The sequence below is a fragment of the Plasmodium vinckei genome (genome assembly GCF_900681995.1).
Source record: "Plasmodium vinckei vinckei genome assembly, chromosome: PVVCY_13".
NCBI classification, from domain to species: domain Eukaryota; phylum Apicomplexa; class Aconoidasida; order Haemosporida; family Plasmodiidae; genus Plasmodium; species Plasmodium vinckei.
Genome location: NC_051305.1, coordinates 822,017 through 837,020, shown reverse-complemented (window position 1 = coordinate 837,020; position 15,004 = coordinate 822,017). Strand labels below are relative to the sequence as shown.

General features: G+C 22.6%; 5 protein-coding genes across 5 annotated transcripts; 3 read left to right on the top strand and 2 right to left on the bottom strand.

Moving 5' to 3' along the window:
* Nucleotides 1-779: 779 nt before the first annotated feature.
* PVVCY_1302160 (conserved Plasmodium protein, unknown function) lies at nt 780-3,475 on the top strand (the record flags this gene model as incomplete). Its single annotated transcript, XM_008623891.1, has 2 exons — nt 780-1,131; nt 1,461-3,475. 2 exons carry the CDS (start codon nt 780-782, stop codon nt 3,473-3,475), a joined length of 2,367 nt encoding a protein of 788 aa, XP_008622113.1.
* A 1,076-nt stretch (nt 3,476-4,551) lies between these two features.
* Nucleotides 4,552-5,832, top strand: PVVCY_1302150 (conserved Plasmodium protein, unknown function; the record flags this gene model as incomplete). The annotated part of the gene is made up of 1 exon (XM_008623890.1): nt 4,552-5,832. One exon carries the CDS (start codon nt 4,552-4,554, stop codon nt 5,830-5,832), a length of 1,281 nt encoding a protein of 426 aa, XP_008622112.1.
* Nucleotides 5,833-6,108: 276 nt separating this feature from the next.
* On the bottom strand, nt 6,109-8,811 carry PVVCY_1302140 (conserved Plasmodium protein, unknown function; the record flags this gene model as incomplete). The annotated part of the gene is made up of 1 exon (XM_008623889.1): nt 6,109-8,811. The coding sequence occupies one exon, from the start codon at nt 8,809-8,811 to the stop codon at nt 6,109-6,111; it is 2,703 nt and encodes a 900-aa protein (XP_008622111.1).
* A 776-nt stretch (nt 8,812-9,587) lies between these two features.
* PVVCY_1302130 (serine hydroxymethyltransferase, putative) lies at nt 9,588-11,042 on the top strand (the record flags this gene model as incomplete). The annotated part of the gene is made up of 1 exon (XM_008623888.1): nt 9,588-11,042. The coding sequence occupies one exon, from the start codon at nt 9,588-9,590 to the stop codon at nt 11,040-11,042; it is 1,455 nt and encodes a 484-aa protein (XP_008622110.1).
* A 407-nt stretch (nt 11,043-11,449) lies between these two features.
* On the bottom strand, nt 11,450-13,584 carry PVVCY_1302120 (transcription factor with AP2 domain(s), putative; the record flags this gene model as incomplete). The annotated part of the gene is made up of 2 exons (XM_008623887.2): nt 11,450-11,526; nt 11,673-13,584. The coding sequence occupies 2 exons, from the start codon at nt 13,582-13,584 to the stop codon at nt 11,450-11,452; spliced, it is 1,989 nt and encodes a 662-aa protein (XP_008622109.2).
* Between the last annotated feature and the right edge of the window lie 1,420 nt (nt 13,585-15,004).

Here is a 15,004-nt window from a genome sequence, read left to right as displayed (position 1 = left end):
ATCTTATAACACTATAAAACTAAATAATTATTATTCTTTAAATATATTCATATCTTTGAAAATTCACAAATAAACGAAAAAAATTATAAATTAATGCATACGTTTAAATTCATAATGTGTTAATATAGTAAAAAAGGGGAAAGGGTGGAAAAAAAGACAGTAATAAAATAAAACATTGTAGAGACTTAATTTTTGCTCGTCTAATGAATATTCCATTTTATTCTTTTTAATATAAAGGTATTATTGTCGAAGGACTCAATTTATAGTTCATAAAAAAATATAAATAAAACATTTTAATAAACAAAAATAAAAAGGATACTATTAAAATAGGAGTATTCCTAACTTATTCATTAATGTAGAAAAAGTACTATAAAGGATGATTAATTAAATTATGTGTGTATAGGCACGCTATTATTAATATATGTATGTATATATATATATAGTTCCTTTTATGTAATATTTAATGATTTTATTTTTATACTAAAATAGGCATAAAACAAAAGTAATAATTTTCCTTTCATTTAAATATGAAGGGAGGAGGAGGGAAATTGACAAAATAAGCAGACACACAAATAATCGTACATATAAATATTTTTGCCTCGATACAATCGCTGTTTAAAAAAGTTATTTAATAAATAATATGATAAAATATTAAGTTTTAGAAATGATCGCTGTTTGTATTATTATTGGTGTTTTAGTTTCTTTGAATATTTTTTTCATTATTATTTCTTAGCTATTTCATCAATTTTATTGTTCTTTCATCTCTACTTGTAATTAATATGGAACAAAAAAAAAGTAGTGAGTCCCCTTCATTTAGTGAAAGGATGAGTTTCAATAATAAATCGTTTTTAGATTTAAGTAACTATAGTAAAGCTAATTATAAAAAGCAAGCTTCAATAAACAATACAAGTGAGATATGCGAATATTTTACTTGTATAACCAACAACCAAAAAGATATAAGTAAAAAATATGAACAACTATTTTCATTGATTAAAAAGTTTGGGAAAGAAATTAAGTATTTACTCGATAAAAATGATGAATATAATAATATTCTAATAGATACAAAAGAATATATAAAAAAAATAAAATCTAAATTAAGTGGCTCTTCTTGCAATGAATTTGAAAATGTTGGTAAGGCCCCAAAGAAAATTAAAAAATAAATGAACTTCCCAAAAATAGTGTGTGTGCAAAATAACGAAAATGTAGCTGTAAAATAAAATAATGCATAGACAATATTATAGGCATATATAAAACACAATCACACAGTTTAGTGATAGCATAAGTATTTAGACAAATACATTTTATTAGTTAGCATAAAAAAAATTGTTATCACATTTTAATAAAAGAAGTATTTTTAATTTATATCGAGGCATATAAATCAAAAAATATCGAACTAACCAATTAAGCATCACATATATATACATGTATTCATAGATACAAAAAATCTTTCCCTTTTTCAGAAAGAAAATTATTTGAGGATAGGAATAATGTTGATGTAATAGGGCAAATTATAGTATACATCTTCGAAGAATTGCAATATTACAATAAGAATTCTTTTGAATGCAATCAAAAAATTAATGATATAAGAAAAAGCATAGGAAGCAAAGATGAATGTACAAAACTGGAAAGACAATTAACTTTAAAAAATGATGAATTAAAGAAGGAAATAATAGATAATATGAATTCTTTGAAAGAAAATCATGATTTGAAATTAAAACTTAACGATGAACGAAATATGTTTAAAAAAGACTTAGAGTATATGAATTTGAAAATTCGATATATTATTTTAAAATTTTTAGTTCGCGACAAAATGTATAATACAAAAAAAAACATTTTTTTTACATGGCTAAATATAATAAGACGTAGAAGAGAAGCAAAAGTTAAAATAATAAATTTTTTTTGTAAAAACCAAAATCAATTATTATTATGTTGTTTCAACAAATTAAAGGCACAATATTTTGAGAAATATCTAATAGATAAAATTAGATCCATGATGTTAAATGGCTATAGAAATAATGGTACTAGTTCTAATAGCAACTATCACAACAGTAATATAAATCCGAACATTAATAGTGGTATAAATGGTGCCAATATCTATAGCAATAATAAGCTTGATAGCAAAGCTCGATATTATGCTGATAAAAATACTTCAAAAGATAGAAAAGGTAGTGTCTTTTCCAATTTGAATAGTCATAATAAAATGAAAAGCAACAATATATCATTAATTAGCAATGATAATGATTATGATAATATGGAAAAAAAAAGTGAATCATCATTTTATCATGATAAAAAAAATAGCCAAGCAACTCGAAAAAGTGATTTAGTAAATTTGTATGATACCACGGATGGTACTAGGATACATTCTAATGATGGAGGAAAAAAAAAGGATACAATAGAATTATATAATGATGATAATGAAAATAATAATTACGAAAAATCAATGTCCTTATTTGATAATTACACTAAGCAACCAAATTATAACATTGAAAAAATGTATGAAAATTTTCAAAATGAAATAAATGAAAAAGCTGATCAAAAAAATGTAGATATACTAAATCAAACGATAAAAAAATTGAATCATAAAATTAATGATATATTAGCTGCGCTGGACAAGCAAAAAAAAATAAACGAACGTTTAAGTAGAAATATAGCAGAAAATGATAATTCTTATTCAAATTATAAAAACACAACAAACTATAAATTATCACAAGCACACCTAAAAAGTTTAAATATTGATAATAATGAATCATCAAATTTGCTCTCAGAAAAAACGTTAAGTGAGTATTTGACAAATAAAAATACCAGCTCAAGAAATGAAAGCGCAAATAATGATAACAGGAAAAATACAAACAATAATAAAAAAAAACAAAACTATGATAATGATTATGATATTAATAATAACAGTGGTCATCGAAAAAACAAAATAGAAAATATGTCTCATAAAACCACATATGATAATATTGATAAATGGAACAATAATAATAAAAAATATTCCAAAAATAATTCTATGGATACATCAATTAATAATAGTAACTTATTGTACCCAAAGGAATACAAATCTAACACTCGCCGAACTTCACGGATAAAAAATAACCACCTTGTTAGTAACGATAATATTTCCGAACATAAGCATACCCATAGTAATAACCGAACTACTAGCCATCATAACAAAAATGATCAAAAAATATCTTTTATAGAAAATAGCAATGATACTGCTAATACAGCGTCAGACATAAAACTGATTTTAAGAACTGGTGGAGGGTTTCGAAAATTAAGTGAACATGATAAAAAACATTATATTGAAAAATTAAATTATTTGAATGATAACAATTTATTAGGTTATGAAACCAATTTAAATATTAAAATAAAAGGACACCCATTTATGTGTAATGCAAATAATAACCATAATAATCATCACGACACCAAAAAGGAAAAAAGACATAGATCTCTCTCAAAGTTTTATAACATGCATTAAAAATATACTCAATTTTATACAATTAAGAAGGGAATCCCTTATTCTATTAAATTTCCCCAAATGTAAAATTGGATACCAAAAAGAAATTGTCATACAACAACGTATGAACGTTTTTGGTTATAATTCGTTTTTATTGGTTAACAATTGCAATTTTTAAATAGCACATTCGTTCATTTATTCTCATAGGCATTTACACATTTAATTTTTTTTTCCTTTTTTTATCATTATCTTATAATTTATTTCATAAAATTTTCATATTTCATGCATATTACACGTGTGATGTTCATGTTGTAATAGCTTCATTCTTATATATTAGAGTTATTAATTTTTTTTTGCATTTACAGTTGTATTATATGAATATATAAACATATGAATTTATGCATGCACGTATTTATAATTTATTCGCTATTTATGATTATTCATTTTAATGCAATTGGTTCTATGGTGTATTTTCCACATAATTTTATAAAATAACACAAATAGAATAATTCAATCAATGAAATATATGAATGATATAAAAAATTAAACAAAAAAAAGTAAAAAAATAAAGGTGCATATTTAAACATTAAAATTATTTATAATAAAAATGTCAGCAATATTTTTTTTGTTTTGGGGAAAAGGAAAAGACGTTATACAACATTTCAAATGAAATGTTTTTTATCGAAAATATAGTAAAAATTAAAAAAAATATGTTTTTTATATTTTAAAAAATATGCAAATATATTAATGATAATATATACTTGCAAAGAATAAATTAAAGTGACAATTGTAATTATATGTATATAGCGCAGAATGGTTGCTTTTGCAACACACAAAAAGTATTATTTAATATATAAAATAGCATAAACATTTGGATCCTTTGTAATGTTAATATATAAATATGTACAAAAGTTTTGAAGATAATAAAGAATAAATTTTGTAGTTATAAAAGCAAAACAAAAATATATTATCTGTTTTTTGCTTACCTTTTTAATTACAACATGCTATGTTTACTCAGTATATATATCCCCTTAGTATTCCTATAAAATATATGCATGTATCACATTTTTTAAATTAAATATATATATAATAAAAAAATGAAGATTGGAGAACAAAATATGAAATATGATGATGGGAAACTTTATGTCATGTACGATAATATATATGACGCATATTTAAAGGAAGATCGAAAGAATTATTTTACAAGAATATTGAGATTTCCAAACCCGTCTATATTAATAATAAAAGCATTGTGCAAACTTTACAATATAACAGACAAAGTAGAGTACGTTTCTTGTGATTCGAATTTTGAAGTAATAAAAACCCATAGCTATTTTAATGGGGAGAAAAAAAGTGTTTATGAAACTTTGCATATTATAAATTCATTAAATAAGGAAACGAAACCAAGCACATTACAAAATAATAGCAAAGATAAAAATGCATCCCAAAATTTGGATGCCACCAAAAATGATATGAACTTGAGAATATATTACATTTTAAACGAATTTAATGAAGTCTATGAATATTTTTTATTTTTTTGTAAAGAAATTTATGATAATTATACTTATAAATTTTTTGTAAATAGTAATTACAATATAATAAAAGGATATTTAAAATTACAGTATATAAAAAGTTACGTGTCTAAAAAATTTAATAATGTTTCCTTTGAAACAATTTTAAATAAATTTATTAAATTGTTAAAATTGTTTAATAAGTTAGAAGAAAATTGTATGCAAATAGACTGTGTTGTTTTTTATGTATACTTTTATGCATTTTTAAATATCCCTATTCATCTATATCCTTGGAATTGTGATAATAATATAAATGATACGTTATACAGAAAAATATTAAATAATGGAAATATGAATACCATAATTGATCAAGTTAAAACTAATAAGCAAATGTTTTTTTCTCATATTTTAATCGGAACAAATGATGTAGAACAAAATTATTATGAAACCTATGATTTTAATACAGCTATATTTCTCAGCAATCAAAAGAAAATTGATATACCAAATGAAGCTGTGAAAGACGAAGGGAAGAAAAAGAAAAATGAAGAAGAAAAAGAAGAGAAAAAAAAAAAAAAAAAATCAGCTCAATCAAATACGGATAATAAAAAGCCCATTGATAATGCAAACAAAGATATTTCTTTTTATGAGAATACTGAGGACTATATTATTCTGAACGAATATAACATATTAAAATATATAGGTTATAACACAATGAAACAATTTTATTTGCCACATTTTTATTATTTAACAATTTTAAAAAAAAGTTTTTTAATTAATGTTAAAATGAAAACTATTTACAATTTTTTTAGTAATATAGCTATTCGAATAATTGATATAGACAAAAATTTCGAAAAAATATTAAATTAAAAAAGTACATAAAAAAGAAGAAAATAATAATTATACAATAAAAATGAATAAAGTAAAAAAATAATTATTGTAAAACAAATTTTAGTATAGTTATATTTTTTAATAAAAGCCGCAGCCTTACACGCGACTGTATTTTTTGTTCATCTATTGGTTTGTTCATTTGGTTGTTTGTCTTGTTTATTTTATTTTTTATTTTTTTATTTTTCTATATAGCGATGGACTGACACACTCATTCAGTCGCGTTATTTTTTTTTGTTCATAAATTTCTTGTATAAGCTAAAAATAACTAACAACATCTTTTATGTAATCCTTTTTTTGGGGTTCGGTTAATGAATCAAAATATTTGATATTAATAGACCTTACATTATATCCATATAATTTTAAATGGTTAAAGATAATTTTTGAATCACCTAACTGCATATTAATATCATTTCTAGTTGTATCCTGAGTTAGCATAATAACTTGTTTTTTATTTTTGATTAAAATGTCTAATATATATGGTCCATAAATATCTACAAAAACATCGTGTTGTATATTAAATTGGTTTAAAATATTTGAAATATATGATATAATTTTAAAAAATGAATAATTTTTTTCTTTTCTTTTTAAAAAAAAAATTTTTAAAGATTCAAGAACACAAAATTTTGGTAAATCATAATCCATCCATTTAAATTGTATCATGTGTGATAACCATAATAAACATATTTGTTGTTTTCGTTTTTCCCAAAAAGTTGTTTTTCCTATTTTTCTCCATAAAAAAGAAAATAAATACGTATTAGCATTAATCAAATTTGATAGAACTAATGCATAAGATATATTTATAGATGTTTCTTCATCTATTTCGTCTATGTAATCTTCTATATATTTTAATGAACTTATAATGCAATTATCAATATTTTCATGATGAAAATCAAAAAAAGATAATGCCTCGATTAAGATTGAAATATCTTTTAAAGACAATATGCATTCTTTTCTATTTATATATAAATAATCAAAATATTCTTTAAATAATTGTGCACTTAAAATTATACTATTTTTAAAACATAAATTCATTTTTTTAAAAGATCTCAAGATTATAAATATATCTTCATAAGAAAATTTATCAAAATTATTTTCCAATATTTTGGATATATGGAAAAATAATCTATCATGTTCTAACGAAAATACTTTATGCTTTGAAAATGCATCTGCTATCAAACTCAAATTTGATGGACTTAAATATTGTGTGTAATAATACACAATTTTTTCACTTTTTATAAAAAAATCAGGATTATAAGCATAGATGTTTTTGCATATCTCCATACTTTTTAGGAATAATTCAGGGTTAAGAAAAATTGGGCAACAAAGCCATCCATTATCATTGATATTGTCAATATTTTTGATAGGAGTAATTGTATTGATATAGTTTTCGTCTTTTATAATTTCATTCTGATTTCCCCCTTCAATTGTTGCCCCATTTAGTTTATTTATCTGTTTGTGTGAAAAATTCACCGTGTCCTTAGTCTCATAACCATTTATGATTTCCTTTTTATCTATATTTTCTTCAGCCTCACAAGGTTCGATGTAAGAGTTTTTTGAAAAGCAAAAATTACTATTAAAATTATGAAGTTCAGTAAGATCACTCCTCAGATTGAACGTTTTCAATACCTCATTGATATTTATCGGATAATTTATGTCATAAGTATAATTCATAAAAGTGTATTTTTTTATTTTGTCATAGTGCTGTTCTTGTAAAAATTTGTGATTTACATATATAAAATCATTTAATAAAATGCTATTTATTAATTTATTGTATATGTCTAAATTATAGTATCCAGCCCATATATATGCATCAAAACATTTTAATAATAAATGAATAACTAAATTAATATGTGATATATTTTTTTGATTATTTTCAAATTGCTCCTTAATATATATATCAAACTTTTTTAAAGGGCTATTAAAACAATTAAATAAAAGAAAGTGTTTATAATTCAACTCTTTTAAAGATATTAAAATATGGCAAATTGATATAACATCAAAATGTTTTCTATTTTTATATATATCATCAATTAATAAATTAAATCTTTCATCAAGTACAATTATTTCTTCTATATTTCTTTGTTTTTCAAATTTATTTTCATTTTTTACTAATTCTTTATTATTTAATGTTTCAAATATGCTCTTGTATTTTTCTAGAGCATTTCTCTCGATGATATCAATTCCTGTTTCATCATTTAAGGGGGATATACTTTTTTCATTGTCTATTTGGTTGTTCGTATTAATATTATTTTCTTTTTCATTATATTTGTCATTTTTTTGGATATTCACAAAATCAACACCATTATTATTATTATCGAGGTGTATAGTGTCATTAGATTTATTATTATTGTCCTTGGTGTCAACATATTCGGAATATTTAATAGATGACATACGCAATTCTTCTTCCATTTTTTTTTTTTTCTTATCTTCAATCACAAATCCAGATAACATCCGTATAGCAGTTATTAAATTTTGTAAAAATAATGCTCCCCTATGTGTTATAAGAATAGATAAAATGTCTTCATAAGTTTGGCATTTTAGTATCATTTTATCCATTTGAAAGCAAATATCATTTATATATATCGTTGAATTAGTTTCATCTAAAATGTTTTCTAACGAATTGATTTCACCCAACTCCTTATTTATGTGATCATCTTTATTCTTAAAATTTTTACATTCATTATTGTCATTATGGACATCGCTAGTACGATTGTTTGCCATCCCCAAATTACTATAGCACATAAAATGTGGAATAATTATTTTTCCTCTTTTTCCAATTTTGTACCCCCCATTTTCTTTACAATATATATTTTTATTTGATGGAATTACGTTATAAATAAAATTAACACTGTCATTGTTCTCTCTTTTTAGGGAAGAAAAAAAAAGCTTTTGCCTATATAACAAATTTTTTTTTTTAATCCTACATTCAAAAAATTGTAAAAGCGAATTCTTATTCATTTAAAAGCCTATATTGAAGTTTAAGATATTAATACATAATTATGACATATTGTGTTTCATGTTTCTATAGAACATGCATTATATATATATATGATTTAGTTGAAATTTTGTATTTTTTTTTCTCTGCATTATTCTCAGTGTTGGAAATTCTTTCAATATATATAAAAATATATATAGAGAGAGAATTATATACATGTAATATACAACTAGAGAATTATCTGCTAAAGTTAAAGAAATATTCCATATTTGGTGTTTATAAAATAATATGAGGCTTTATTTAATGGATCTATAAAGGGACGTCGTTTTCCCGAAAAGTACTAAAAATGGAAATTATTTAGTAGCTACAAATTTATTATTACATTTACATATTGAATTATTTCATTTATAAAAATTTTGTATATCAAATTGATGAACACACAAAAAATCACAATATTTTTATATCATTTAATCAAATTTAATAAAATTTAATCTTGCACAAACCAGCGCATATATATATTTATGTATGTATGTGGTGGAATCTACATGCTTAAATTATTTCTTATGCTACTTCTATTATTTATCGTTTTTTTATGTGTGGATATAATTTGTTTTATTTGATTTAAAAACTATTTATTTCGCCTTCCGAAAGCAACGATGAACTTATGCCAATATAGAGCTTTCTTATACATGCTATAAGCTTGTATATGATTTTTTTATTATTAAACAATTCTTCTCAATACGAAGAAAAATGGAAAAGATATATTTCTTCAAATTAAGATAGTATTTTTTTTATTATTATGAAAATTGTTAAAGAACTCTGTAAAAATGGAAAAGTAAAATGGGGAAGATATATCAGCTCCCAGTCTTTACAAAATTACAACAGTTTAAAAAATGTAGATGAAGATAATTATAATATTTTGTCAACATATAAAAATAAAAATTATTTAAATTTATCAGTATGCAATAATGTTATACCTAAATATGTGTACGATTGTTTAGTAAATAATTTGAATAAAAATGTTACTCTTAATTTGGAACATTTAAAAATAATTGAGGATAGAGCTTTAGCAGCATTTAATTTGGAGAATAGATATTGGGGATGTGTATTTAATACTTCTAACCATTCAGAATGTACTAATTCAATGGATGAATATTTTCTTTTAAAGCTTTTTAAAAATTTTGTAAATTATCATAGCAAAATAATGATTATAACATTCACACTTTTAGACAAAGAGACTCACGAAGGAAATAATAAAGAGGAAGATCGAATGAATACAAATGTCCTTGATGAATTTTACAATATTTTATATATAAAAAATAATGATAAAATTAATTATATGGAAATAAAAAATCAATACGAGAAATTTAACCCAGACTTAATTTACATAGACGAAACAAATAACCCATATAATTTCGATTACGATTTTATTACAACTTTGAGAAATATAAAGAACAAAACAAATAATAATGTTTATAGTGAAAAAGAAGGTGTAGATGATAAAAACAATACGCTAGTAATAACAAACATAAGTAATAAAGCCAGTTTCATCATTGAAAAATTTATTTCATCCCCCTTTTCACAAGCAGATATCGTTTTTTCCTATTTGAATGAAAATATTCGTGCAAATAATTGTTACATAATTTTTTATAGAAAAGGATTTAAAAATATTAGTACACAAGGTAAATTAATTTCTTATGAATATGAAGAGAACTTAAAAAATGCATTTTTTCAAAATAGTGTAAATAACATAATTTGTTCATTATCAACATCATTTAAATGCATAAAAAATAGTGAATTTAAAGAATATATACACCAAATAAATAAAAATATTAATATCTTATTCTCATATTTAAATAAAAAGTATTTCAATATACATTTTGATCAAAATAATAATTTTTTAAACATTACATGCTCTAATTCGCTTTTTAATATTCAAGAGTATCATATGTTTTGCAAAAAAATAAATATACTTTTTGATATTATAAGCATAAATAAAAGAATATATACACAAAAATCTTTTAATATAGGAGCTAATTATTTAACAGCTTTAGGAATGGAAGAACATGATATGAAATATGTGTCTGAATTTATAAATCAATCGATTTTATTATATTTATATACAAAACAAAAATCCGAAAATTCAAACCTAACATTTTTAGAATCCTTGGAAAATAGTTTTATATCATCTGACATTTTGGCGCTTTCTAATGATATACATTCTTTCATTTCTATGTTTCCATCCCCATCATAATATTTCACAAATTAATATTATGCTTATTTTTTTTGGTATTTTTTATATTTCGCAATTTTGTCTATTTTTCCATTCTTGCTTATTTTATTATTTTTTAATTGGATCATATGAAAGATTACTTTTTTAATGTGGCTTTCACTTTTTAATAGCAAAGCAATGCAACAATAGCAATGACAATAATAAACTATGAATTAAAATATAATTTTAATTAAACTTAAAAACAGTATAGATATACCCAAATCTTAGATTAATCATAAGAAAAAATATATTAAAAAGATACTATTTCATTCACCAAAATATATTAATTAATTATAAAAAAGGTATAATAAAACATAGAGTACATATGTATGCAGTTTCGTTTTTTTGGAAGTATACTTGAATTAAAAAAATACTTGTATTATATCACTTCATAATAAAAGTTGGACTTCTTTCATTTCCCTCCACTCAATTGCCTTTTGTCTAGCAAGTTGAACGGATTTATACTCTGCAAGAAACGAAAAAATTAAAAATACATATATTAATTATATGAGACAAAATTGAGAACATATTTGAAAATGCTCAAAATGGTACTCAATGACATGACATTCTTAATTATATGATTTTGTTCTTTTGTTCATTTATATTATTAACCGTTTACAGAGAATCCCTTTGTTTGTATTTTTCCATTTTCCTTCCAATTAGCTCTCCACAATTTCCTTGATTTGTCATAGTAAACCCCTTTTCTAGCTTCAAAGGATGCAACAACACCATCAATTTCAAGATCATAATATCCTGTTCTTTTCTTTGGCTTTGTATTTATGGGCGAATTTAATTTTTTTATTTTATAATTTTCTTTTTTCTTTGAAGACATCTTTTGAGTATTCTTGGGGGTAGACTTTATTTCATTTTCTTCACCTTGTGCAAGTCTGGTGTTGGAATAAAAATTGACACTAAGTTCTGGATTATTCTCAATTTTTTGATTATCAAAATGCTCTGATTTTATTTTAAATAATCCATTAGACTGTTCAGCATTTTTTTTTAACTCTGTATTTTTTTGAAGAGATTGGTTATTAGCAGAAATGTTAATTTCCCCAATAGTTATGTTATTCTCATGTTCAGAATTAAAAAAAGAAAAATCTATTTCGTCTTTAAGCTTGTTCTGATACATATTAAAAATATGTGAAGGAATTTCGATAGCCTGAACTATATATGGTTGTTGTTTTTGGTTTTGTAATATGTCTAATGACTTAATAAATTTTTTAACATCCATATATTTTTCAATGTGCTTCATATGATGTAGTTGGATATATTCATTCATATTAGGATTAATATTTGGTGTTTTATAAAAGTTTGATTCATAATTTTTTTTATAACTTTCTGACAATATAAATTTTATATATTGTGGTTCGTGCACTTTTCTTAATTCATCAAGTTCATCAATAATTATTTTTAAGATATGAAAATGTAAATATTTAACAGATTCAACATATAAAGATCTAAATATTAATTTATATATTTTTAATTCTTCAATGCGTATTTCCATTATCTTTTTCCAATGAAAAAAAAAATTGGATTCATATTCTCCCCATAATGGTACATTTTTATGAATCTCTAATAAAAAGTCATAAAAATTAATTTGATTTTGAACAAACTCTTTCATATATGCATATTTCTTTCTCTTACTATCATTCGTACAATCCTTATTATAACCATTAAAAAAGTGAAAAAACAAATTTTTATCACCTTTGTGAAATTGTAATGTTCGTATATGAGTATTTTTATTCTGCTCACTATAGGCATTCCCTTCTTTGCCTTCCTTTTCATCTTTTAAGTTCATATTATTTTCTGCATAACTTTCATATGCATATTCCATTTGTATCTTTTGTGAGTAAGTATAATTTTTATTATTTCTACTATCTCTATATATATTATTTATTTTATCGTCTACTATATCACTTTGATTAATTTCCCAATATTTCCTCTTTACACTTTTATGTCTTTCTTTTTCTTCAAGATCTATGTGTAACTGTGGCAGTGTATCTTCTCCGCTTTCGATATCAGTATTAGCTCCATAATCTTTTTCGTAATCTTTTAATGTACTTTCATAAGAATGTAAACCATTTAAATCATTATTAGTACTGTTTAGCATATTTATATTATCAATACTATTTAAATTTTGTTCGACATTTTTATTTCCTATATATTCAATACTAGATAAGGTAGTCAAGCTCGCTTCATTCGAACGCATATTTACTCCTTCTTTATTGTCTAAGTTATATAAGGATGTATTCGTATTCCCATAGTCACTTTCTTGGTTATTGCAGCTAAAATTATTTTCCATTTTTTCCTTTTTAATTTCCTCCTTAAAAATAGAAGTTTGGCCATTTTTCTTACAATTTATTGCATCATTGAGAGTATTTTTAATTATATAAGTTTGTGTTATATAATTAGGCTTACATTCAATTGAATCTACATCTAAAAAATTAGGTTTGTTCAATTTTTTATTTTTGTCTGGATATAATTCAGTAGAATTATTACTTATAATTTTATTATCATAACCCATAATTCCACAACAATATTTTCAAAATATATATTTAATTTCGTTACATTAACAAAACAACTTAAAATTACAGTTTTTATTTTTTAAGAAAAAAAGGTATCTATATTATATAACAATCATGTAAGCAAATTATAATTTATTGTATAAGAAAAGGCGTTACAAATTATTAATGTATAATTGATTATTAGTGGCACAAGTAGATAAGAATTATCATGAATATGCGCACTTATATATGGACAGAAAAATATATATTCATACATATGTACATTTAAATCAATGAAGACACACTTTAGAAGTTATATATTATGTCGATTTTCTCCAACTTTGATAAAAAGATATAATAGAGAAAAATACGAACAGTATACGAAAAAGCATACATACATATGCATATGCACAAAAACATGTATTTAAATTTAGTATTATAAAGCAACGTGATAAAATAATACAAATCTTGAAATAAAGTAAATAATAAAATGAAATATAAAATAAATCAAGGAACAAATATAATCATATTACAATAAAACAATAAAATAAATCATTAAGCTAATCGAAAAGTTAAAGTTTAGATAATTCTTTTAAAGAAAAAACGTCATATATCTTAACATATGTATGTATAGATACGTATATATTAAAGAGAATAAAAAAATGAAATTATAACATCATTTCCAGTAGTATTTATGCGCATATATATATGCGTATATGTGCGTATACGTAATAAATCTGAGGAGAGATAGTAAAAATAAATGAATAATATATGCAATAGAAGCAAGCCAAAAGTAAATAATAAAAAGCATAAATATAGAAACCTAAAAATACTAAAAATAAAAAAATAATAAAATAGACGAGAAAAAAAAGACGAATTTTAATGCATAATATGATTCTACATAAAGTAAATATATAACATTGTTGAATTTTTTTAAGAATTTAAATTAAACCGTAATATATACAAAAGCGATATATAAAGTATATCAAATTTATTAACATGTAATAATATGAAAAATCAACTTCAAAGACAACAAAATATGTTATGTGTATATATACGTACACACATCACAATGTAAATATGTTACATTTGACAAACTATACAAAATAGGTAAATACAGCGTTTAAATGTAATATTACTCTAATATTTTAAAAATACACATTTCAAATTCCTTTAAAAAAATTATCTTTTTAAAATAATTAATTTTATTATATATTTATTTTACAATTCTATTGGTTTTAAAAGTGTCTTGTTACTAGTGTTGTTACAGTTGGTATTATCTCTATGGTTATCGATTTTTTTTTACAAAAGAATTAATATTTTTACCTTTTTCAATTGTGCTAATCTTAAAAATTTTTAAATTCTTTTTTCAATATTAATATGAAAGTATAAAGATAATTAAAAAAATGCTTACAACCGTTAAAATATATTATATATATG